This window comes from Streptopelia decaocto (genome assembly GCF_964273445.1).
Source record: "Streptopelia decaocto genome assembly, chromosome: 5".
Taxonomy (NCBI): Eukaryota; Metazoa; Chordata; class Aves; order Columbiformes; family Columbidae; genus Streptopelia; species Streptopelia decaocto.
Genome location: NC_138659.1, coordinates 1638353 through 1665615, shown reverse-complemented (window position 1 = coordinate 1665615; position 27263 = coordinate 1638353). Strand labels below are relative to the sequence as shown.

General features: G+C 42.8%; 1 protein-coding gene across 1 annotated transcript in view; it reads right to left on the bottom strand.

Moving 5' to 3' along the window:
* The window catches only part of AGBL4 (AGBL carboxypeptidase 4), a gene marked incomplete at its 3' end in the record, with an annotated part of 860906 nt that overhangs the window by 82203 nt on the left and 751440 nt on the right, over positions 1–27263 (bottom strand). Inside the window, exon 10 of the mRNA XM_082053132.1 lies at positions 2590–2742. Coding sequence (XP_081909258.1) covers positions 2590–2742 — 153 coding nt within the window. The remainder of the gene's footprint in view (positions 1–2589; positions 2743–27263) is intronic.

Sequence of the window (27263 nt, the reverse complement as noted above, 5' to 3'; positions counted from 1 at the left end):
CAGCTGCCCCGAGAAGAATTGGCTTGCGTGGATGTCAAGGGAAAAGCTTCCGGTCTCGAGAGACCAGCAGGATGCGAGTTGAAAGCCCAATGAACCGAGCACCAGCAGCACTGAGGTCAAACTGTGGTGCCCTGGATGCCAACATATATACCCGATTGCCAGCTTCTACAGAAAGGAGATTGAGAGTCAAAGGGGAGAGACTGCACTGTTTATTCAGCTATTGGCTTCTATTTCCTACATCATTTTCTCAAAGATTTTCCCTTTGTCAACCGAGGCTCGCGCTAAGAGGAACACTTAATCTCCCACAGTATCAGAGAGGAATCCCACATTTGAGCACAACATTTCTTAACTCCTATCAGTTGCAGGTTTTCATTGCTTTGATCTGTGAACGGCCCTTTATCTATAATGTGATTTTGAAACAACTAGGTGCGGATAAGAAACTCAATCACTGAGGTCTTCTTGGACAAGAACCAGCTGTTCCTTGAACCCAACTACCTCTTCCCCAGGCTCCAAACAGCTGGGAACAGATGCAGCTGCTGTCCCTCCTCTTTTAGTATGGATTTGATCTTCTGCACTGTGGATGGTTTTCTGAGAAGCCCTTGCGGTGGTTGACTGCAGAAAGCTTCACCCCCCAAACCTCCAAAACACACAAATGGTTAAACAATACTGACAATGGTTAAGGAATACTGTGAGGCAACGGCAGCCACACACACTGCAGGCATCACCCAGCCATCTGCCACTGCTGATCCTAGGAAGAAAAGGGAAATGTTTGGTCAACCAGAGGCCTCCCTCCTGGCAAATGAAAAGACAGAGGAAAGGATATCTTCTGCCTGTCCTTAGAAAAGTCCTTCGCCTTAGATCCAGACTTTTTCCTGCTCTTGCATGAAACAAACTACCACAGAAGAGAGAAACAGGGATCAGGAGGTATCAATTACTCCTTCCTTTTGCTGGAACAGATCTGTCAAGAAAACAGTGGCAGCAACCCCTTTTCTATACTCAGTTCCCACTCAAACTCCACAGTGCTATATGCACAAGCACAAGACAAAAAAACCCTGTCTGCTGCATCTTGATGAGAAAGCTTTAGGCTAGCATTCTTGCCATCATGAAAATGGCCTTTTTCCAATTACAGATTCTTTTGCCTTGCAGACTCACGCATACACAGCTTTTGTATCTGATTTTAGATTTTGTTTCTCTAGAGCTAAGCACATGGAATGCTGCAGGGTCCCTATGTTCTTCTGCCACAAGCTCATTGGGGTGGCAGCACAGGAGGCAGGCACTGTGCTGTCCCTGTCTTTGAGACGAGACCCAGCTTTATCTCTCAGCATCCAGAGGATGAAGTGTAAGTAAAAAGGGGACAGCAGAGACTGGGAAAACATATGGTAGGTATCAAAGAGGACGAGAAACATAAGAGACATAAAATCAGAGCGCAAACAGTAGGTTCTTCTCTACTTGGTTCAGGATGCCAAAGTTGTTTTTAACTGAGCCTGTTCCTATTATATAGGTGCCAAATGTGATCCACTGCCTTCCCTCCACACAGCTCATGTCTGAAAGTTCCCATTGCCTTGGCTAAGATGCATTTCTGAATATTCCTTCTCCCAGTCAGAGCACAATGGGACACCGAACACCTCTTACTTGAACAAGTGTCCACTTAAGCAAACGTGGAGTGCACAGATTGAACCAGGGCAAGGGAGAGCTGTACAGAAATAGCTTCACTGGCAGCTCCACAGTTGTGTAAGCTGGGCCAGGAGAAGCAAACAAGCAGTTACGGGCAGGCTCAAATGTTGTGCGTTCTGCTTGCACAGCTTTCAAGGAGAACTGATGCACAAAAGAGGCTACGGAAAGGGCCAGGATGTTGTTCTTGCACACAAAGTTGCAACACACTGGACCAGAGTCTTAAATCTACTGACTTCTGCAGAGCTACTGCAACCAATCTGTGCTGAGGATCTGTTCTACTCTATTTGAAACTTGCTCTGAAACCAAATGCTCCTTTCTAACTCATTTATAGGAGTTTACCATTCATTTCCAATATCCAAAGATACCTACACACATACTTTCTTCCAAGTTACTAGACATGTATTCAACAATTGCAGATTTTCTTGCAGAACAGTCTTCCATGGTAATATAGAAAAATTTCAAAAGCATACGTTGTCCTTGTCACAACTTTCAACAGAACGTTATCTAACCTTTTATTTCAAGTTTATTATTTTTACTTCTACTTGCTATTCTATTATTAGAGCGTACAAGTAAAAAAAATTGCCAACATAATGTAATATAAACAATGAAACAATAAAGCTGACCCAGTTGATCAAAAGGCAAAAGATCTTGTGATGAAAACTGAGTGTTTCAATAATTCAGAACCAAAGGTTATAATACGGAAGATGAAAAACCTGCTTCTGTTCATGTGTCTAATGACAATAATGAAGTCACAGCTTACCACTTTTGGATAAGGTAAGATGGTAGTTAATAATGACAAAAATTTTAAGTAGCCCTCTATTCATATTAAAATAAAATTTGCACAATCCAATTAAGCCAGAGATTTATAATTAAAAATAAATTAGGAAAAAATTAATTAAGAGAAGCATTGCTTACATAAGAAAAATCTTCAGCATTCTGACAGAGCAGCTTGGGGAAAACAGCCTGTCGCTGAAATCTTTCCTCATCTTCAAAGATGTTCCCATACATGAAGCCATTCATCATGGTGGAGTGGGCATGGATGTCAATATAGAACTCCAGGTTAATCTTCTGTTGAGGGAAAACAACAACAACAACAAAACATTCAGCATGAGATAAATCAGAGCTGTGTTATGTAGGTGAAGCCTCCCATAAATCCAGTACTGCCATCCTTGAATCTAGCCATGGTGCCAGTGTCAGCGAGCCGTGCCACAAACACTGCTCTGCTGCATCCAGCCTCTTTGCGAGCGCATAGGAAATGCAATACAGAGGCATGGCAGATATTTCTTTTCTGAGAAAGCTGGAATATTTATGCAGCACAGGACACTGCGCAAAACAGAGCCAAAGCATTATCCTTTGCTTTGATACAGGGGTCAGTGCCGCTGGTAAAAATATGCACCTTCCAGTTTTAGACCATGATGGTTTGGGCAAGCTTTGCCATCTCTGCACAATTCTGCATCACAATATGCAGATGTATCATTCTGCCTGGCAAGATAGGCTCAAAATTGTGTAAAAAAGACTTCGGTGTTTCTAGGCAGTTTATTTCAGTTTGGAAGGAGAAATACCACAAATGTTTTTGTCTTACTCTGCTTTGTGGTAGTGATTCCACAGAATAGCTCCCAAAAGCAAGCACCCTGAATGCCTCTGCACTTGCAGCTTCCCTGTGATTCTGCACCAACTCTTGCTTTCGAAAGAAAACACCTGCTCTACCCATAACCTTCCTGCTCTGGCAATTCAGCCTCAGGAGCTCTGTATAAGAACGCTGCAGAAGTCTCTAGTTCAGGGACACATTGTTTTCCACACATCGTAAATAAGTGATAAAACTTCCCCTGCCATCAGTGGCAAAGAGTCGGTGTTCACCTTGATCACCACGTACAGTGCCATGGTAGCTGTGAGAGGGCAACACACAGTACTACAATGTGCTACCAGAGCTTATGCCACTGGATTACCCAGAGTTTCCCAAACTCTTGCAAGTTTTGGTCCTCAACAAATGGTGCTCCGTGGCTAGACAGTGACAAACCCATCTCTGTCTTCTGGCCACCATGGGGCCAGTGACAACCTTACTGGTGATCAGAGGGTTCCAGTTCAGGATCTCCACAGGGAACGGGGAAGAGCTCTGTTAGCAGGACAGGGCTTACAATGCTTAGCCCTGTCCCCCTCAGTGGCAAATAGGGACCCTGGCCAGGAAAATACAACATGTAGCTCTCCGGCCATATTTCCCATCTGCACACAAACCTTGCTTGGGCTACTGGAGAATACTGAGCTACAACACACTCCAGTGTAATACAAACCGTTTGTATTGTGTGGTTCACATGACAGCAGTGTCAGCTCTTCTAGAGACTCTCGTATGGGGACAACATCATTCGGCATGCGAAAATAATATGATACAGATTTACTTTCCCTTGGCAGAAAACCAATGTACAATACACAGTGACTGTTTAGTTTAATTAAACAGCCTAGAGAGAGTAATACTCCATCTTATTAAGCCTCTCCTATGTTAAAATGTTAGCTAATGTAATATCAATATCTGACCATGCTTCATAGGAAAAGGAACATTAGATTGTGTTTGGCTCTAATACAATGAATTGTTTGCTCCTGCCAAAACATTATGCGGTGCTGTAGAGGACCAGCACTGCAATAAAGCACACATCTGCTATTCGGAGATATAGCACTGAGGACAAAGATTAGCACTGACAGGACGAAGCACCACATAGGATTTTCTCCCTCTCTGAGCATACAGAAATTAAAACCAAGATCGAGTAATATTATTTTTCATAAGATAATTTTCCCATCAGAAACAGAATTTGATGAGATCAGATGCACGCTGGCATATCACCATAAAACAGAACACGTTGTAGAGTCTCAAAACAGTGATTTGATGATGAAGTGAGGAGATAATCTGGTTAAATGGGATATCTGCAAAGCGTGGATGTCCTTCACATAGAAGTCAGTGCCCTAAGTCATACTTGGTTTAAAACAACTAGAGAAAATTCTTTATAGGGACACGTTTACCATGCTGAAGGGCACAGTGAGATATATAACAACAGACTAGTATCATTTGTATCTTAAACAATACAAATAAAGATGCTGGCATAAACTGTAGTATTTGTGCTGTGTCATACTATACTTGTTTCCCGAAGAAGGTGTCTACAAACAGGGACACAGATTACTCAGATAACTTCCCATAGGCTGTCCAGCAAGAAATTCACCTGCAGAACACGGGTGACCTGAGCCTCAGCTTAGCATTCCATTGATCAAGTCATCCAGCCTAACACGGCATCACTAGGGAATGTTTTCTAAACTCTCCTGGGATTCTTGCTAAAAAAGCTCCTTAAAAAAGTGTTCCAGAGAATTTTAGAGAATCTCTTGGGGTGCCGAAATTTCTTTGAAGATCTTTCTTGATCATCAAAAGTGTTTTCAAATAGTCTGGTTACAATAGTTCCTTGTGAGGGAACAGTGTCCTTGATAGATATCACCCTCAGCTAAAGATTAAGCTTCCAGATCACTTATTTGGAAACCATGACATTCAACAGATAGCTCATCACCCAGACAAGCGTTTAAAGACATGAATCCAGTCATTCATTACAACGTATTTCAAAAGTCATTTCCTAAGTCAGCCCACAATAGCTATTCAGCTGTTTTTTCTGGTTTTTGTTCCTTACCCTCCTACTGAACAAACCCCCCTCTGTTTCACATATTCCTGACTGCTAAATAAAGTTCAAATTTGCAACTGTCCGTGCTATTGAGTAAGTTGTTAACCATTGCTAGATCAATTGCAGTTAGATGTGCTACTCCCAGCCACTGCCGTACGCCCCCAAACAGTATTTCAGTGTTTCTTCTTCATTATTTTATCAAGGAGAAACATTATGAGCATTCTCCATTACAGAATAAAATTATTTAGTGCATTGTTAATAACGCAAGTTCCTAATGGAAATATTCTCTTTCTTCACAGACACAAAGATATTGTGGCCTTAAAATTGACAAAAACAGCCCAGTCACCAGGACAGTAAACTCAAAAGTTTGCCACCTCATTCCCCAAATAGTTGACAACTTGTTTGCAAACAGATTTTGCAAAAGGATTAAGATAAGTTCCAGAACAATAATGGTATTTCTTACCTTTAGAGTCGTACACATTCTTAACTCCCTTATGGGTGGGAACTGTTTCGCCCACTGGCACACTACAAAGTTGAGTTAGGGAATATAGTTTCATATTTCAGTTAAGGTTGTCTGGAAGATTTTGACATAATTACTGATCTCCTGCAATTTAGGCAGGATCACAGAATTAACATTTTATTAAATATAGAATGTCACCTACTGATGGGAATTTCAGAACAATCAGCAGAGAGCTGACCTGAATTTTTTGTCTTTGAGATCAGGAGAATTTTAATGGGAGAATGAAGTTAATAAACGTATGTGTGCATTTACATGAGTGCACACAAACACACTTAAAATAAACCATTCCTATCTGCTTTTAAACCACAGGGGTATCTGTCAGTATCTGCCCAGCAGAATCCACCCTGGTTATGGCATCTACAAGTAAAAATGAGAATAAATGTAGAGGAGGCTCAAAGTCTCAGTCGCATTTGGTTCAGCCTTTAAGCAGAAAATAATGAATAACCAGGCTCCAACATCTCTGGATGCCATAGCTGCCTTCTGAGAGACATACAAGTTATATCCTACAATATGGTATTAAACTCATCATTTTCTGCTTCAGAGGTGGGATGCAAAATGATTCAGATGCCTTATAAAAATCATCATGCAACACAATTCCCTCAAGTGTCTTTTCTTTGTGCTTACAAGTAGCAGCAGATATTTTATCTCTCACACTCTTTTTCTTAAGTAAAGTTGTAATTACCTGGATGACCAAGCTTACGGAGTTGGAGAAAACAAAGGCAGACTTGGTCTTTCTTTGCATGTCAAACCAGAAATCATTCACCAGACTGACAGAGACAATGACTGAACACAACTTCTTAGAAAACAAGTTAATATTTCCTCCCTTGAAAAGAATTGTCTTTGCCTCTTCTTGCCACTTACTACACAAAGACAGAATAAATAAATGTGAAAATGAACTTCTGCTCTAAAGTTCATTTGAATCCCTGCCTTTGTGACACACACATTCCACCGTTCTCTCGAGTCAGTCTAAAGTTTCTGGCAGCTTGAGAAATATCCGTATAAATTAGGGAGGCGGAAAAATGAGAGAAATCATGGGTAAGGAATAAGAGCTCACATCACATTGTCAAGATATGAAATAGTCAAAGAAGCACAGAAACTAGAAACTGGTTCATGATGCCATGAAAAGTTTTGAGAAATAGTCACTTGCCTGCATTTTGATTTCATTAGCTGAGCGCCTTTGGAAGTTCAGTAATTAAAGAGCAAAAAAGAATGATGTTAATAGCTAGCACTGATGTGACCCAAGTTAGACTTCGAACAGTTCAATTACAATTCTTAAGGAAACGGGGGTTTTGAGAAATAAATAAATAAAAATCAATAAATGCCGTAATAAAAGGATAAATGTGCATTGAGCCCAGAACATGAGCCACTAGAGAGACAAGTGACTCAGGAAGAAGCCAGTTCTGGCCACCAGCTGTCACCTCAATATGGATTTTATTAATTTTTGGGCATAGCAATTGGTTTAGAGAGAGAGTGTCCAAAAAGCCTTCTTCACTCCAATATTTCATACAGGGGATGGGATAAACTCCTCGCAATGTTTTATACAAGCTGCTAAAACCTTGGCTTGTCATTAGCAGGAGAGAACATAACAGCCCCCGGGCAGATGCTGCGCTCTGAGTGCTGAGCCCCTGCTTGAAGCAAATGGATCACAGCAGTTGGCACAGCATGAGGGGTTTGCCCCTTTTGGTTCAGAAAAGATTCAGACATTCCCAGAAAACCAGCTCTTTGATGCTTCCTCAGGTCTAGAATCTCTCAAAAGGAAATTCTGCATAGGTCTCAAATATATCCATTTTGACATACATACTATACTCGACACTTACTTATTTTGGCAACGTCTACATGGGTGACACCAGAAATACAGATCAGGTTCACATTTTCAAGGTTCCCTTGAAATACCTGGATTTGGATACCTGGTGAAGTAAATTTTACCCAAATCACTTTTCTTACATCTACCTTCTCCCCATATTTTTTCCCCAAAATGAGAAAGGAACAGCATAAACCCTCACCAAAAAAAAAAAAAAAAAAGAAAGAGTAATAAAATACCTCCATTTTGCTCTGACAAGTCAGTCCTACAGTGTCATCTCCAGTTTTGCAGATTATATAAGTCACACCTTATTAAAGGCACCGTTTCACAGGTGTGACACTTCCCCTTTGTAACCACAGGGGCAACGTCTTTCTCCTGCCATTCATCATCTCATGGACCACCTGCTCCATTCACCTTTCTAAACACCATGGCAACAACAGCAATTATTTAAACAGGAAATTAATAGCAGAAAAGTGGTTTACTATTTTTAAAAACCTCTAAAGGTTAAAAAGCTTAAAATAAAATTAAAAACATTATGCTTATCTTGCTTCCAGAGAAGGGAAAATGCCTCTTTAGAACCACTCTTATTCTCACTGATTCGAAGCACAAAATCCAGTTTCTCCTTATTCCTGTAGCCACTTTTCCACAAGCTGCCGGTGACCCTGCAGAATCACCTTGCAAACTGATGGACCACTCACGCTTTCATGCGCTTCTTTTGAGATTATTTCACTGGCATTCAAAGAGTTGCTGTCTTGTGGAATGAACCACTCCAATCCAGTTGCCATTCAAAAGTAATCATTTACTGATACAGTTCCATGGCAAGTTCTCAATCTAAATAATGATGCCTCTTAATGATAGGCATAATTTGGTATGACTCATTAGTGACTCAAAGAGGATGGAGAAGAGACTTCTGTTGGTTCCGTGGATTCATACAGCAAGAGGATGGCATGTCCATCAACACTGCTTTCTTGCCTCTCTTTAGAAGTAAGGGATGCTTTTATCCCTTGGAGAACATGAGACCCCCTTCAAGGAGCCTGAACCCTGCTCTGGTGTCCTCATCAGCAGCCCTGAAAGGAGCTAAACTCACAGTTTTGGCCTCAGAGTGGGAGGTCAGCAACATGCATATTCTGATCCTGGTTCTTTAACCGCTTGCTCCTCTCACCTGCCACTGCGGATAACAACACCTCCTGAGGATTAGCTGACGTTTGTAAAGCACTTTGAAGATATAAAGTACCACAGTGCGTACAAGCTAAGTATTAATTCATCTGCCAGGCTGATTCACTCTTCGACCGCTCTGCAGAGACGTCCAGTTAGTGTCAGCTCTGGCGGTTTTGCAATTCAGGCACCTGTCCACCAGCTGCTGGACTGAAGCCAACAGCTCACACAGGACACAGAGGAGCCGTCAGACGGCAGCAACATTTGGTCATGACAGACCTGAATTGGATTGGAAAGGGTGACCTGGAGGTGAAAGGCTCTATCAAGAAGCCACTTCTGTTCAAATGCATATTAAATCAGAGAGGGGCCAAAGTGACAATGTTAAGACCCAGATCAAGTTTAGACAAGAGTTTTCGGTCAGCTGCAGGGACAATCCTTGTATAATTTTTACTCTGAATGAATAAGAACAAGGAAATACACTCCTCTGGATTTTGGGCCTGACCCCAAGCCAAAACTAGAAGGGCGAGTCTGAACAAGGGCAGTCATTGTTCTGTCTCATCCTTTCTCCCTCATATAGAAGCAAAAATACACATGCACCCAGCAACATGTGGTTTGACCTTCGCAGGCTCTGAAGTCTTTAGTTGCCTGAGTAATTAGAATAAAGCATTGAGATTGAACCCAGACTTGGGGCATTATGTCACCCTAAACTTTGCTGATCTCATGTGGCTCTGCCCATCTTAGACCTCACTTGCACGTCCCCACCATATGCCCCACAGAACAAGCTCTGTCAATCCTACCTTGCCCACCTGTCTGCTACTCAACAGCACTGGCTCTACTGGAAGAGAACTTTCCAGAAAAGAGAGGGGGCAATGGTGGCAAAAGAATCCACAGGTTTTTGGGAGAGGGAAGGAAGAAGCTGAGACAGTAACTGTTTCTTATTCTGATAATTAAAGAAAGAAAATTGGATTAAGAAATAGAAACACCTAAATGACCATGTTTTCAGTGGATAATTCAATTTGGCTCTGGTCTGGTTCTTAAAGTTTGCTCAGCTGAAATGCTCCCAGTAGCTGCATTGAGGATGTTAGTGCACCTTGGTACTGTTCCTTAGACGGCCACTTGCTTGCTGTGTAACCACATGCAAATCATTTAATGTCGTCAGGCATCATTAATTGCTGCTTGTAACCTGAAGCTATATTAAGCTCAAGACTGCCTGTTCAACTATTCACTTCATAGCAGTGTTAACAGTTTTGTGTTTTACCAATAACTTTTAATTATACCTCTGCAGAACCTTCTGACTTGGTACACAGTCTTTACTTCCCAAGTACAGGACTAAGGACCAAAGGCATTGCCTGGGTGGGAGTTATGGCTCCCTGTCCCCTAATGTCCTGGGAACTATTCCAGGTGGACAAATAGCGTGTAGTCAAACCAGACTCCATAGCCACCAACTTCTCTAGTGTCTCAAATAATATATGGCATTATTCACTATTTCTTACTAAATAAGTAACAGCTGGCAGAATATAAAGTCATCAGGCAGAAGACCTAAGGCAAACAAAATTAAGCACTTTTTAAATTAGCTTATACTGCAGAACTCACTGCCACCGTATTTTGGTCAAAATATAGAGGAACTCCAAGATTAATTAGATAAATTCAAAGAAAGAGATTCCATTATGTTATTACACACAAAGCAGTGGACACAATTTCTTGATCAGAAAATTCCCAAATTACTCATTGCCAAAAGCTTTACCCTGTTCTTAGCTTAACCCTTATCATCTGCGAGAGGCCATCAGATACTGAGCAAAACAGACCTTGGATTTGATGCAGCGTCACAGTTCTATTTTCCTATTATACCTTAATTTATGCTGCAGAATGAAACTTTTGTAGTACCTAAAAAGGTGTTCATTGATGGTTGAAAGTATGCATATTTCTGCAGTTTAAGTTGTCTACTTTAAAAAGAGATTAGACAAATTACTGTAAGGTAGGTCCTGCTCTATATAAAGCTTTCAGCTCAAGAATCCCCTAAACTAATAACTACAAGCTGGACATGAAAGGTAAAGGTTGATTTTACACATGTAAAATTTCATATACAGGCCCCTGAGCATCTTTTTTGCCTGCTAACAACATACCTAGAAATTCTGATTAGTTGGACATGCAGTAGTTGTTCTTATTTTACATAGATCCATGAGGAGTAAGAAAGGAAAAAACACACCTGCCTGCAAAGGAAAGGAAGGAAACAACACTAAACGTGTCATTTAAGGGTTACGTGGCCATCTGCTTGCTTGGGAAGACAGGAAGGCTCTGGATGGACATTATGCACATGCTTCACTAGTGATCGACAGCTGAATAGAAAACTAACTCTTCATCTTCTCGGCACAGCCTCCCCACGAGCAGAAGTTATCCATGGGCATTAGTCTTATTCTGCTCCTTTGCAAGTGGCATCTTTCTTTTCCTTCCTTGCACTCAATGCAGGCAACAAGCACATCCAAGTAAGAGATAAAGTGAAAGCCGATAAACGGGAACACAAGGACACCAAAAGAGATTAAGGACTATATATCAGACATAGCTACTGAGGGGAGGGACCACATGCTAACAAATCAAATACGAATTGTCCCTGATATTCTCTTGTTGACCCAAGTTCATCTACAACTGGAAGAATAGGTTTTCTTGGCTTTGACCTACTCAGAAACAGATCAGCATAGCATTTTGCACCAACCTGCAGAGTGTTTTCTCTGTGCTTTCCATCTAGCAGTATTTATTATCCATACAGTGCTATAAAAGCTAAAATGTAATGGTCATTTTGGAAGGATCTGCTTTTACAACTGAAAGCACAACATATCATGCCATTTGCAAGGCACTTACCAGCATCAGTTGTATCTGAATTTTTTTTCTCCAATATTCCCCTACCCACACTGGCCAACAGGTAACCACATTACTGCAAGCGGTGCCGCTTTGTGTTCTGCCCATCAGACCAAACAGCAGGCAGCTCTGCCTGTAAGTCAAGCCACAAGACCTCAAAGACAATGTATTTCCCGCAAGCACATATTGAGGACCGCTATTATTTTTTTACCATTTCCCACATAAAGAATATTCATGTCTTGCAGGACATTAGGGACTCAAGATTCAGCACAGCGGTATAAGGAATAATCAGTGACAACTTCAAGACGATTCACCATGGCATAACTAAACCAAGGTATAGTAGGACTCAGATCAACATTTGATCTTTGCTCTCCTAAACGCTGCATTAACACCGATGGTCCACATGCTGTTTTCAGGTTGAGTCGCCAAACGCTGAAGCGAGCGGGCAGTTCTGTGGTCCCCGTTACTGACTGCTTCAGGAGATTAGTGCTACAATCCCACTGTGTGCAAAGAAATACTGTTGTGATTTCACCCTGGTGGGCAGCTGAGCCCTACACAGCCGCTCATTCACACCCCCCACAGTGCAACAGGGGAGACAACCAGAAGGGTAAAAGTGAGAAAACGAGCTTTACCCTTTTATTCCAACAACAGACCGCACAGCAAGACAGAAACCAGCTACATGCAACAGCGGCTTAGTAAAAGTTCTCCGGAGGCAGAAAGTGATTGCACAAAACTTCAGCATTCAACTCATGGGCAAAGCAAAGTCTTTGTGAAGTCATTCTGCTTCTTCAGAGCTTCCCTGGAAGTTTCCTTCCCTCCACACCCCCACACGCCACGTTGTGAGTGGGAGAAAGTCTGGAAGGATACTTCAATAAAGCTCCCAGCTTTCCCAGCGACTCCCCTTTAACTTGAGATTTCTCTGAAGGGAGGAGGTATCTGCTGTCTCTGATGGCTGGAACCTGTTCCTGCCATCATTAGCTTTCTCAGAGACTCCTCATTTGCTGAACGTTGGTCTGTAATAAGAAGCAGGAAGGATAGTAATTTTTATAGCAACTACCTGCCAACAGATTTCAATTCTTTATCCCTTCAAATCCCACATCTGTCCATGTCTCCAGGCACTGGTGGAAAAAGCTCTGCATTAGTTATTTTTATTATCAACATAAAAATCTTTCCATTTATTTATTTATTAAGAAAAAAAGCAGCTATCTACAAAACTCAGTTCGTTTTGTCCTTAGGCAGACATTTAAAGCTGTCTGCCAACTTCTTTTCTTAATAAAAAAAATAAGCTGAAGTCTTTATTACACACAGTGTAACAAAATATGACCAGCTACATTTACCCAGCTGAGACATTTGCCATCCATCTATCTGGAAAGAATTCTGCGACTGAAAGAGGAAACATCTGATGAGGAAGGCGACCCCATTTCTGAAATTCAGCCACTGGTGGGTCCTGAGCACAGCACTGAGCCCCAAGACGTTCCCCTGCCCCAGCTGAGTCCACACAGTGGAGAAGGGACAGATGAGCTGGTTCTGACCCACCCCCAGACAGACGGACAGTAGAGACCTAACAGTTCAGAGCAGGGAGGGCTCCATCGCATGACTGTTCTGCTTTTGGGACTCAAGTGCATGGATCTGTGTGATGCTACAACAAATGGCTTCTCTACCTCTTCCCTAACACAGCAGACAAGGATGGAGCTTGTACCATGTGGTTGGCACCAGGAAGACATCACAGAATCCCAGAGTGTCAGGGATTGGAAGGGCCCTGGAAAGCTCATCCAGTGCAATCCCCCCATGGAGCAGGAACACCCAGATGAGGTTACACAGGAAGGTGTCCAGGCGGGTTGGAATGTCTGCAGAGGAGGAGACTCCACAACCCCCTGGGCAGCCTGGGCCAGGCTCTGCCACCCTCACCCCCAACAAGTTTCTTCTCAGATTTAAGTGGAACCTCTTGTGTTCCAGTTTGCACCCATTACCCCTTGTCCTACCATTGGTTGTCACCCAGAAGAGCCTGGCTCCATCCTCCTGACACTCCCCCTTTCCATATTGATCCCCAGGAATGAGTCCCCCCTCAGTGTCCTCTTGTCCAGCTCCAGAGCCCCAGCTCCCTCAGCCTTTCCTCACACGGGAGATGCTCCACTCCCTCCAGCATCTTTGTTGACCTGTGCTGGACTCTCTCCACATCCCCAACCACCAGCCAGACCTTTTTGAAACAAGCCACATTCAAGATGGGGCTTTGCTTTTGCATCTTAACAGTGTGATATGGTGGAGACTGAAAATATATTCCAAACCACTCCAGTTCCTTGCACAAATGCCTCTCGGACTCTATCACAAGGACACGGTAGGTGATGAGAACTGTGCCTTCTGCCCAAAACCTTCTGCTCTATTTCATAGTCTCAGAAAAGCGGGAAGGATTTGGAGCCCTCACGAGGATACGTGGCAGAGCTGCTGCCTGAGCTCTTTTTAGGCTGGTGACTGGCATGTTAAACCTAAACAACACATCTTAGGCTGACACAAGATGAAACACATTAGGCAGATGGCATGTTTTCTCTGCACAAGCCAGCGCCAGAGTGTTCCTCCTCACCATCTCCTCTTCTTGTTCCCACAGCAAAATTAAAGTAAAAAGAAACAGAAAAATGTGTAAGATGATGAGAGCAAAGATTATTATGTGGAAAATATATCAACAAGAGAGGTGTTTTGTTCTTTCAATTCCATGGTTTTTATTTATATATATATTTTTATAAAAACAAACACCCTACTTTGTCAATGTGAAAAGTCGAAATTTACATTTAAATAGAGGTATTTAGGTGGGTGGTTTTTTTCCTCTCATCTTTTGAATGCAGAATACAAAAGACTGAAAACTCTCAATTTTCCTAAATGGAAGGATAACAGGTGAGGTTTGCATTCTGGGAGCTATTCATTTAGTGAACAATGTTCAACTCGGCAACGACCAAAGCCCATTTGATCAAGGGGAAAAGAGCAGTGGCTATTAGGCCTGACAGGGATTTGCTCAACAGCTGAGACCAGAAGAAGCTGTGATCTCATTGTGCCCTGTTCCCAAGGACGAATCATGGCCAATACAGCTCCCTGAGGGCAACGCCTGCATTTCCAGATGTACAGTGGATCACTATGCAACTGAAAATCGCTGCCATTTGAGAGATTTTGGTGCTACAAATAGCCCTGGCTGCATTGCTGAAACACTGCAGATGTTTAAAGCGTGAGGTGGTCTGCTTACATGAGAAAATGAGAAGACTTAAGACAAGTCTATAATTGCACAGCATTCAAGCCATTGTAAAAGAATGGGAGTGGAAGCAAATACTGTGATGACCCTTAAAACTTGCCATCAATTACCTTTTTATTTTTATTTTTTCTTATTTTTTTTTTTCTCATTTTCTTGCTGACAAGGAAAATAAGTACTGATTCTAACCAGGGATTCTATCAAAAAGTACACTTGCAAGCAACATCCTCAGAGAATTCCATCCATGGAAAGGTGTAGCAACATTTTTAACCACTTCATCTGACTGGAGCAAATAAGGAGTAACAGATGATGGACCACAGAAGCTCATTCAATTCTGGGCAGGATTGCCATGTTCTGACATAGAGCTGACTCCTTGTATTCAAAGGGCACAGGCAAAAAGTAATGTCATATGTTTTTAAAACAAGGGTCAACCACAGATCCAGCCAGCACTTTGTAGGGTTTTATGTTGATTGTTTTTAACTGTCTCTCATGTGTTATATTGAGTAAAACTCATACAAAAAGACCAAAAAACCACCACTGCTCCCCCGGTAAAAATTGTCTGCCTGGATTTTAGAAGCAGAAGAAATAGTAATAAGTATTTGGAAAAGGCAAACACAAAAAATCAAGATGCCTGGGAGGTAAGAGCACTATTGCTGTGTACCCAGCACTAGGAAATCACTGACTTGCTCTTTTTAAAGCTGCAAACCGTGTTTCCAGTCTCCCAGGACTAGCCGCCTGCCCAAACACTACAGTACTATCAGAAAACACCTTCGAGCGTTCGCCCATCATCACATTGATCCCTTTGACTTTGGCGAGTTCTGCTTCTCGCCACTCTCACAAACAGCAAGAGAGTCTTGTTTTTGCAACAAACTACGCCAGTTTTTCTAGCACTTCTGAACTTAAAAGCACTACCTGCATTAATTAATGGCAGTGCATTCACCACCAGTCCCAGCCCCATTGTGTACTGACCCTTTGTTTTCACATGCATTGTTTCTGGCAACAAGGAGCCTCAAGAGCTCCATCCTCCCCACCTTCCCCACAGATGGTTCACCACTCTTCGCCAGGACTATGAGACACCATAAGCTGGCATGGTTTGCTGGGAGACCACATCATGACCTAAAGAACTAACCCAGCCAGGCAAAACAAGTCTAAATATTTGGATTTTTGTCTTTTTTTCCAGCCCAATCGGCTGCTTGAGCTGTCCATACATTGTCCCCCCATCCAAAGAATGACATGTCTGATTCATAGAGAATTACTGTTTGCACGGGTGGAGGCAAAGGAAAGGATAAATACAAGAATACCGATACTGGGAGCAAAGCTACACAACACTTTTCTGAGGTGTCTAAGGCATTCTTCCTAGCTATTTCCACATTATTTTTGCGTTTGTTCTAACAAATTATATCCTTATATTCTTTTCAATAGCCAAGTTGTGGGGAAACGGACTTTTTTTGGAAACTTTTTTTGAAGAATAACCTTGGCCCACAACTGCCAGGTGCCTCCCAGCAGCCGGTCCAGCTCAAAGATACACAGCCCTTAGCACTGGCTCAGCTTCTTTGCGTGGTGCCCGTGTTTATTGTCACCTGCTCTAAATGGTGACAACAGGAGAGATCTTCACATAACCCTTCCTCCTCCCCCAAAATAACCCCACAAGCCAACAACCTACAACTTCATGTACAGTCATTTGACAGAACTGGAATCTTAAACTGCCGATGGGAAGTAGAGACACAAAGCTCAGCAGCAGTGAAGAAATGCAGAGCACAAGCACCATCCAAACCTGAGTCCTCTTCTGTGCTACTACACTGAATGTCTACTCAAGACCACCATGGCTAAAATTGTTCTGGGCTCCTTTTCCATTTGAAAAATAAAACAACCAAAAAAACAATAAAACCCAGAAAGCAATACATATCATACCATGCTAGAGGCAGTTCTGGCAGTGGGGTTTTGGAGATAGGTTTTGGGGTTTTTGTGTGTGTGTGTTGGGGGTGGAGGGAAGGAGTCGTTTGCTTTGTTTTCTAAAGGTTTCCGGGTTCCTGTAAATGTCACTGAGTTGTGTATAAGGCTGTGGCATTTTGCTCTCTCTAATACCAGGAAATTCATATACACACATTTTCTGTTGTTTATCTTGTGAATATAAAGACTGAATCAAAGCATCACAAGAAAAGAAAGTGGGTTGTTTTCTTCCCTGACTTTTCTGAGACTCAATAATATTGCCAGTTTCTCTTTCTCCCCCACTTCTATTTTGTCTTAAGGCTCTGCATCTTGGAAGACTGTGAAGCTGCTGTGTGATTTTTATCTCCATGATTAAAGTGTTACACTTTATTGAGCTCTTTGCATCAGCACCAAAATCTGCAATGCAGGATTTTACATAACACTTCATTTTCTCCTCGCACCATTACTGTTATTAACCTGGTGGCAATAAACAGAAAATATAGCTCAGCTCATGATGTACTCCTGAGTTTTTTGTGTGAGAGCATAACAGAAAGGGAAAAAGAAGAAAAAGAATGGAAATGAAAGAGCCTCCACCTTGTGAAAGATAAGGAATAGCTGCATAAACTTATATTTTCCTTAAGGAACAATTGCAATGTTTCAGAGTTAAAAAAAGAAATGTTGTGCTGTAGCTTCTGCACGTAAGGATTTCTTCTAAAACAAGAGATCAGAAAAGAAAGAACATCCAAGCAAATTCTCCAACTCATTATTATTCTTCATTAGGCTTCCGAGATGGAAGATTTGATTGATACCCTACTTCGGGATGTTGCACTTTTCTTTGTTTAGATGGCGATGTTTGGAAAGCATGAGATGTGCCAACAGGGTCTGAAAACCAGCTGAAGAGCTGTGTGTGCATGGATGACCTTCACACTCCATCGGCGGACGGAAACAGCACGTTTCACAGACATGAGATCCCTGAGCACCCAGGAAAACAGTGGGAGTTAAATATCGGCATGTCTGTAGGAATGTGGGTTACTAGCAGAGATTCTCTTGTTGCTGAAGTGGGAGAAACCTGCAGGTTCTGGAGCAGTGGCATCTAGATGCAAACCCAGAACCCCAAGAGCCATGCAGAAAGAGGTGGGTCATCCATGGGCACACGGTCACCGAAGCTAAGAGTAACAAAAGAGAGAGAATGCCACTAGCTTGGCGTGTCACAGAGAGCATTCAGAAGCAAAGTCATTTCTTGTATGAGCTAACAGCAATGCTTTGGGTGCTTAGGTATTCAAAAGGAAAAATAGGAGGGCAGGCTTCACAGGCTTGCTCCGTTTCTCCTGCCTTTAGATGCTATAACCACTCCTTTTGCAGCGTTGGGGGTGTGGAATTGTGGCATATCCTAAAATCCCATTTCCAACCAGCCTGGTTGGGTCACGAGCCGCACTGCGCTGCCATGGCCACCCAAGGCAGCTCCTCACAGGAGCGCCTCGCAAAGTCAGCACAGATTGGGCTGAGCGGTGTTGCTGTAGATTCCATCCAACAGACCGCTAACCCTGAAATGCGCCGGTTATTTCTGAAGGATTGTTTTGGGGTTATTTCTACCCAAGAGAAAGCTTTTAGAAAGCTCTCAAAGCTTCTGCCCCCTACTTATGTGGGTTCCTGCTCTTTACTCTTGCTATTTATTTTGCACTTGCTCTTTACTCACAAACGCTGCAGTTTGAAATATAGCAGAACATTTTTCAGTTCGTCAGTGTGTTGTTTGCTGTCAAGGAGACGAAATGTTACTACTTTCCTCTGGAGAAGCTTAGGACATGATGGATGAAATGTCACAAATAATTAGACTTTTCTTATGAATTACATTTTTTTAGACTTCTGTTTTCATGTCAACAGGTATGTTACAGATAGGCTGCATGAAAGGACCTGGGGAGATTGCAGTTCTCTGGGAACAGCACTAATGTAATATCTGATAAGCCAAGGCACAGCTCCAGCTGAGACAACCTTTAAACAACTTCCACTATGAAAATTTGGGGCTATGAAAACCTGAGTTCAGTGGCAGAATCAGAGACATCCAGTCCAGCTCCTAAACAGCATGGACATAGTTAAGAATTTAAAGATGCCTTGACGTAGTCCGACCCAAAGTCCATCCACTCCAGTGTCTTGTTTCTGACTGTGTCACCATTAAGCCCCAGACAATATAACATCCAGTGATAATCTAAATAACTATGAGACCTGGGGGAAATACAAAATGCAGTTCACTTTCACATTTTGAGCAGAGATGTGCTGCACATATATTCAGATTGCATTAAATTATCTGGGTGGCAGCCATGAACAAACCCTCCAACTCTGAACTCTGTCTTGATCGAGGCCAAGAGCTGATCTGCACATCACTGAGCACTCACCTGTGAACACCCCGAATATCTGCCAAATACCGAGGAAAACTGAAGAAAACAATCACAGACACTCACACACAACTTCTTCATTATTGTTATATGAGTTTCTAAAGCTCTCATCATTTTCATCTCTAAGTTTATAAACTGCCAGTTGTTATGGTAGGTAGGCAGTAAACGCTGGATCAAAAATAACACTGCAGCGGAATTGCTGCTTTGGAATCTTGCATCACGTGCAATGACTTTAAATTGCTTGCTTTGCTAGAAAGGCTGGAAGAATGCGGAGCCATGACACTCTAAATCACACTGATCAATGATGTAAATCTTAACTGACAGAATATATCAATAATCAGGAATGCTCCAGGGGAACAAATCATGGGAATTACACACCTTTTAGATCTCCCTTCCATAACAAACTTATTGTCATTTATTGTAGAATCATCAAGAAGATACAAAGATTAGTAATGGTGCAGCAAAATTTACTAACCCTTTGACATGGAAATAAATTCTTATTTTTTACCACATTTATTTCCTAAGTGATCTCAGCTGATTAGAAATTATTGAACTAAAATGGAAGTGTTGCAGTGAGCGACCCGAAAGGATCAGTGACATTTTGTCAGGAGACTTAAAATGTTATTCTTTGTAATGCTAAAGATGAACCGTATGCATATATACATGTGTGGAGGGGAAACGGAGACATGATGTTCCAGTGTTCCTGAACAGAACACAGCTTGTGTGGGACTCCCTGATATTTCAGATACATATTACAGATACTGATATTACCAAAGCAGGGCCTGGGAAAAGAGTTGTCAAATACTAGGAAAGGGGGGGAAATAACCTCAAAATCTTGTCTCCTTATTCAGAAAATAAGGCTGTGATCATCAGCTCATCTCTAAGGATCACAAAACAACAAAAGAAAATTGCTTCCCAATGGCTAACACGATAAGAGAGAAAAGAGAGAGGTTGAGTAGCTTCTTGGCTGTGTCACTTCCTTCCAGCAATAACTAAATGAGATTCTCTGTCAAGGTGGAACCTGCCACACATCCTCTGCATCAAAGAGGATCTGGAGGATGCTTTATTGGCTTAGACTGTCACACTACCTAGTATGGCAGTCACTTCTGAAAGTCCCCACGATTCCCAAAAGTCACCTATTGCTCTGTGAGGAGCTTGCAAGTTGATAAAAACCATCATCAAGCACGTATTTCACTGCTTCACAGACGTCCCTGTTCCAACAGCTGTGTGCAGGTTTATCAAAGAGAAGACACTTAAGCCTTTGCATTCTTTCTCTTCCTCAGTCAAGCCCATCATAACTTACACTGTATAACAGCTGTGCATCCTTCCTCTTCCTTCACACTGCAGCTACATAGAGCTCAGGAACATCGTCAAATTTCCTGTAGTGAAATCATAGAGATGGTCCCATGATAGATTCCAAATCTATTAATCTACTGTTTCACGTGCTACAGCCACCACCGGCGTGCTCCTAACGGAACAAGTCTCAATAAGCATCACAGATAACTGTGACTGCTCTTCAATACGCCTGGGCTCCCTATGGCACTTTTAATCTTCAGCAGGTCTTAAAACACTTTGCCAATTAACTTAAAGTTATCAGTGTCACATTGCAGCTTGGCAAACTGAAGCCCAGAGGTAAAACAACTTGCTCAAGGTCATGCGAGATGTTAGAAAAAGTCAAACCAACACTTCCAATTGCTCTCCATTACGCTGCTGCTCTTGTTTTGAAGTGGCAGGTAGAGATGCCAGGTACTGAAATCTTTATGTTAGACCCTATATACAAGAAGGGTGAAGGTGGAGGTGGTACCTGCAATAATAGCATGAAGATGGGAGGCCACTAATCTATTTTTCTCCTGCTTCTTCTGGAAAAGTACTTAGTTTAGGGGAGATATGAAGTCTTCATGGTTGAGTCCAGCTTCTACCACTAATGAACATGGGCAAAGGAGACAGAAATAACCTGGTTCTCAGGGAAACTGTTATGCATCCTTGCTATTTTCTGTACTTTTACACTGTAAACCTTGCTTCCTTCATTATGGGGCAGAGACAAGAAGTATTCCAATATAAACACATAATTTTGGCTCTGTTCCACTTGACTGGAGTAAAGGATGCAGTGTCAGCTACCTGGGAGCATAACTCCCAGTGCTCTGATATTTTGTGCATTTCTGTGGTTGGTTCCCAAGTCCCTGCGCTCATTTATCACACACTGAAGAGTGTTGTTTGGTAACGCTCCTGCTACACCACCAGCTTCGGGCAGCCCAGCCTGCAGCGCGCCCAAGCAGCAGAAGCACAAGGGGCAGGAAGGCTCCATATCATGAAATGATACGCGCATCCATTTCTCAGTTCTGACACGAGCTTTGCGTTTGACCTTCAAAAAGTCATTGGGTTCCTCTCAGCTCTCGCTCTTGTAACGGGGACTGCAGGAAGCTGGTCTGTCTGATCTTCACACATCACCAGCTCTTCAAGGAAAACATTTTCTCATAGTGCATAACAGCACGAATTCAACAGGAAGCCGATCAGGGCAGGATCTCCCAGAACTGCTGTACTACAAATAACCTGCCATTACACAGACCTAAACACAACTGCCTTTCATTGTGCTTCAGGATTGAAGTGCAAAAGTGACTGTAACAGGAACACCCAGCTAGCTTGTTATTTGAAAAGGCGCTGTTTACTTAAGAAACCACCCTTAATTTGTATTTAATATTTTGCACAGTGCAGGAAATACTCCTCCTGTTCCCATATCTCAACAACGACGACGCAAAAGGTCATACAATATATCATCGATAAAATGCTGTCTCTTGAAAATCAGTTTTGCCCCACAGTTTTCATATAGTGAAATTATTTTTTAAATAGAAGTGTCATTCTTTAACCCTGTCAGGAAGTTATAGGCACAACATTCAGTTTCCATTTAAAAATCAAAGTGTAAAAGGGTAGGGGAAAAAAAAAACAACAAAAAATCACTAACACAAATGTCAGTTGGGCCTGGCAGAACAGAATGCAGAGATTAAATGTTACCCTTTAGAGTCGCAAGCCAAACAGGAGATCACTGAGCTAGAGCGTGACAATAAAATCTACCACACATATGCAGACAAGCCAACTAGTCAAGTGTCCAGCTCTCTCCACCATGAAAATATGACCGAAAAAGCGCCAAGACAGAAAAGAATAAATAACACTTCAAAAATCCTTTTGTTTCAACTACATATAATAAGCTGTTCCTGATACCAGGGGAAAAGTCTCAGGCTTCCCCCCCCCCCTCTGTTAACATGGGATTTTTACTCTGACAATTTCTCTTTAATGTTACTTGAACATAGGTTACTTTAGCTGCACGTCAAAATATACCGGCTTGGAGTTTAATTTTGGGACACTTAACATTACATTTTCCCAAGAAATGGCGGTTCTTTTCCTGAATTTGATGGCTCATTGAGCTTTCAGATAAGAGGTGGTTTTACAGGGATATCTCTCTGTACACTCTTTACAGTCCTTATAAAACCAGCTGGCCAGGCAGGGCACTCTGATCGCCTGGGGAACATTTGGTAGGGGCAGGATAATCTACGTGACCTTTGTAGTTCATCTGAAACTGCTGCCCAACTTTGCAAACAGCTCTCTGTTGTTCCTCTCATCCACTTTTCAGTTTCTGAGTGATTCCCGGGCACACAAGGATAGCTGGAAACACATACAGAGCTGAACACAAACACATTTCGTCCTGTAAAAACATGCACAGCAGTATAAAGACTAAGGCTGACCCACAAACATACAGTCCCTTGTGTACCAACCCAAGAGCAGACCCACAAATATCTACAAACATAATAATTACACTCCAGCAGAGGTATTTCTATACCAACAAGAACCACAACTCAGCTGCTGGGAGGGGTGTGTTATTATAGCAGGGATCGGTCCTTTCCAGTAATGAAAAGAATTCTGCTCTCTAAGAGGAAAGGACAATCAGATACACCACCTTCCAAGTTACAGCCTTTTCCCTATATGCTAATGTATTGGATTTTTAAGCTGATGATGGGTTATCTATCAAAATTACTCTGCTTTGGAGGAAATGGGTAGCTCTACAGTGCTCGGAAGCCTTTCCTACCATGGAGCATTTTGTAACTCTACCCAGGCTTCTTCCCACATCTCAACACCTCCTCTCCTCTTTCTCCCCACCCTGTCAGCACTGTCCCCCCAGCACAAACTGCCGCACATCTGTACAAAGGACAAGCAGGAGAAGAAGGTGACAGTTCTTTAAGGAAAGAATAAAGATGCAAATTAACAAACACCAAATTTGCTGTAAACATTAAATACTTCAGACATGAAACCTTCTGTGCTACAAGAGTGCTTTCAGCATTATCTATTCACAGCAGTTCCTCTGCTCCTGAGGGTCATAAACACTGAGAGATGGAGCCAGCAAAAAAGCTCTCGTTGAAATTCAGCTCACAGCAAAAGCAATTTCCGAGTGTGCAAAGTGCTGTCAGCAGGCCTGATGTTTGTGTATGAAATATAGACAATATGACTGGCCCATCGGCAGTCACTGTCAGCCTGATGGATGGTGCCTGAAAAGAAGTAAAGCGGCTGCCGTTAGGGCCCAGTCTATCAGATGCTTGATGGAGATTCGGGAGCTTAATAAAGGTAAAAGTTTCTTCTAATCGGACAAAATTTCCAGCAGTGATCACAAAGAAAATAAAAGGGATAGCAGCGTGATATGAGGGCACGAGCAGGGCTTTGCCGTCTCAGCCGCAATACAAAACAGAAGAGGAAAGCAATGCACTCTCAATAGCAGGGAACATCGGTGTCTTTGTCCTTGGACCCTGGCTGTCCCCACACAGACAGGGCAGCCCTACAGGTCCCTGCGTGCACAAGCATCTTCAGGGCTTCCCCACAGCCCAGACCCCTCACCAAATGAAAACATCACCTTTGCAATGGCTTTGGTGCTCCTCAAGCAGCCCTTTTGCCATGACGGGAGGGTGAATGGACACGGCCAGCAGACACGCCGGTGCAGAACTAGTCATTAAACAAGCAGTTCAAACGTCCTCTCGCCTTTTGCCATTTGGAAGCTAGAATCCTGACTTTTTCTCTTATTCTCCCCCACCCCACGGTTGTTATGTGGATAAAACTTCATGTGCAGCATGTGTGGTCCATCTGCAATGAAAATACTGAGGGCTAAACTCCGCGTGCTATGGGTCCCTTAGCTCGTGATATCAATCAAAGACCCTCAGGCAAGAGGTTCTGATGAAATAACACTGACCACCTCAAAAAGGTGGAGCAGTTTGCAATTAGAAGTGAGCTTGTGCTTCAAAGTTCAGGTTCCAGCCTGTAGCCAAACTGAGTGTATTTTGAAAGTGGAGTAACCCGCAGCTTTGATCCATCCGCATTTGCAAAGGCAAAGAAGGGCTGACAGCTAGCTGTGTGTGCCTCCCTTCAGGTGTGTGAGAGGGGAAATTCACAGCAAAGGGCAAGGAAGAATTATTGCAGGTTCTCACTCCAAAACAGGACTGTCAGGAAGACAAAATTTCAACAAATGCTTACATTTCTTAAGCAAAACCACAACATGAATTGAAGCAAAATGCAGAGCAGGAAACTGGAAGTGTGCACAAATGGGAAACCTCCTCAGGTCTTGCAGTGTGTCTAATGATTATGAAGAAGCAACATATTTCAGCAAGAAAATGTAGCCTAAAAAAGCCTTCCTGTTCACTGGGACTTTATAGCTTTCACCCCATCCTTACAAATTCCTCCTTGATAAGAAGAAGGGCCAAGAGTGGCTTCTGTGCCATTTGGAGAATTTAACAATGGCAATTTCTTTGCAGCAGTATTTAAATAGATCATAGTCTATCAGAAGAAACAGCAAACATTTCAATACTTTAAATAGCGATGGCACAGGACACAACACTCGATTCAGGTTCAGAAGGACACGGTGCTCCTGGTTCGTTCCTACCCAACCTTCTAGATAGCCTTTGGTTTTCTAGTGGTTCTCTCACCTCCTGCATGCTCTCTAAAAATGGACATTTTCTTCCCCTGAACAAGCTCTCCCCAAAGAGAACAGATCCGGCCTTGCTCTGAGCCTGGGACCGGCACTTGGCACACGGAGCCCTTTGGTGTTTCCGTGACACTCAGCGGGGTTTTCCTCCTGGGACTCGGTTTATTCAGCCCCAGCTGCAAATCCCGCATCCCAAAGCCCCGCTCCAGGGTTGGCCACAAGGGCTGGCAATTTCCTACTCACCAAATGCACTCAGCTTGAGCCTCTGGTCGCAAAGCAGCTCCTGACATTAACACCCTTTAGCACAGGCTCCAGAAGAGCTGCTAACAGCGAGCTTGGTAAAAAGATTGCTGCATCTTTAACAAGTTTGAAACAAAAGTCCTTTACCCTATTACCAGCACCTGATGAAAACGAGTACCCTATTGAACTCACCAGTGGGCTATTAGGAGTGTGTCAGATTATATTAACTAGGCAATTAAAAGAAAACACCCGAGCAGCAACACCAAGGAGCAGGCAACTCAGCACACAAGGAGAGCCTGTCTGTCCTTCTGTAAATCCCCAAATTAGTTTTGAAAGGCCACTTTCAGCCTGGAGTTAAGGCCAGATCTACCCTCTGCGTGTCTGCAATTGGCTGAAGCTCTGCGGTAACCTGATAAAACTGATTATTTATGATAAGTGACTGACACTGGACTGCTGCCCAAAAAGCGAAGGAATGAAAGCTGCTGTGACCCCAAGTGAGAAGATTTTCTTTGATCAGCTCACACAACCTTCTAAAAAAATTATGACTTCTGGTTTCATGCAGAAGATCAAATAATTAAAAAACCAGATGTGCAGATATTGATAATAAAAGGTGTCGCATGGGGGAAGCATCCAACCACAAACAAGCCATTTATTTTAAGACTAAAGTGTTGCTGAAACTCCCGATCAGAAGAAAAAAGGATGGTTTTTAAGCGTGGTGTGGGAGGCGTTTTGGAGAACTGGGGGTAATTTAAAGCAGAATACGCTTTTTTGATGAGCCTGCCAAAACTGAGATGCCTCTGGATAAAAAATAAACCAACAAAAAAATAGAAGTTAATTTACATCCAGACAGAGCTGTCAGGCGAGTCGTCAGCAGAGAGGGATAACGAGTCTTTGGGTAACAGCTCCCTTGCTAAGAAGATGGCAGCAGAAGCAGGGCCAAGGGAAAAGGGGAGTCACTCGACAGATGTTTTAAAGGAACAGTTAACATTTTCTGGGGCTTAGGGGGGCTGAACATTGCACAGAAACCACCTGCACGAAGGACACGTGCATAGCTGGGATAATCATTAAATAATCCCTCCTGTTTCTATAGAGCAAGACGAGGGTCTGAGCAAGTGGTTTGGGCCTCAGCTCAAACCTCAACTCTCCGCAGCTTTGTGCTGCTGGGGAAGGAGCAGGAAGGATGTTGTTCCTGGGACTGGGTCAGGCTCTCCAGAACAATCAGAAGTGAAGCCACAGGCTGTCAGTTGAGCTGGACTCAACTGGTGGGTGTGATTTACAGATCTCTTCCACCAGCTTTACCTTTCTCTACCAATAAACACTTTCCTGAGACCTGACAGCTATCATCCTTTTCCATTCCTTTAATCAAAGAGCCTCCAAAAATTGTGAATGTCCTGTTAAGGCTTAAGGAGAATGAGATTAATTTCAACTCGATCCCTCACTTATTCTCTGCTACTATGGCACGTGAAAGGGGACAGCTTGTTTTGCTGGGCTCGAATGTTCTTGCATACCTGAAAACAAACTGTGGAACATCACTTGGTATCTCAGTGGTGATGGGAGAAAACCGAGACCCCCAAGAAATGTCACAGAGTGATCCGTAAACCTAAGCCGCTGGGTGTAAGACCATGTGCTCTTCATGGAACTCAGCAGCACACCGATCGCGTTGCAGAAATCAAACCTTTCTCTCCATCGGTTCATTATTCTGACTCACCGACCGGGTGCTCAGCAGCCAGCTGGATGGGGACTCAGCCCGGCTGACATTTGAGTGGTGCGTTCCACAGTACAGAAGCGCCTCTTGCCTACCCACACTGAAAACAAGAGATTCAGCACGTTTTTACTGGAACCGACTGGAATTCTGCCTCTGGC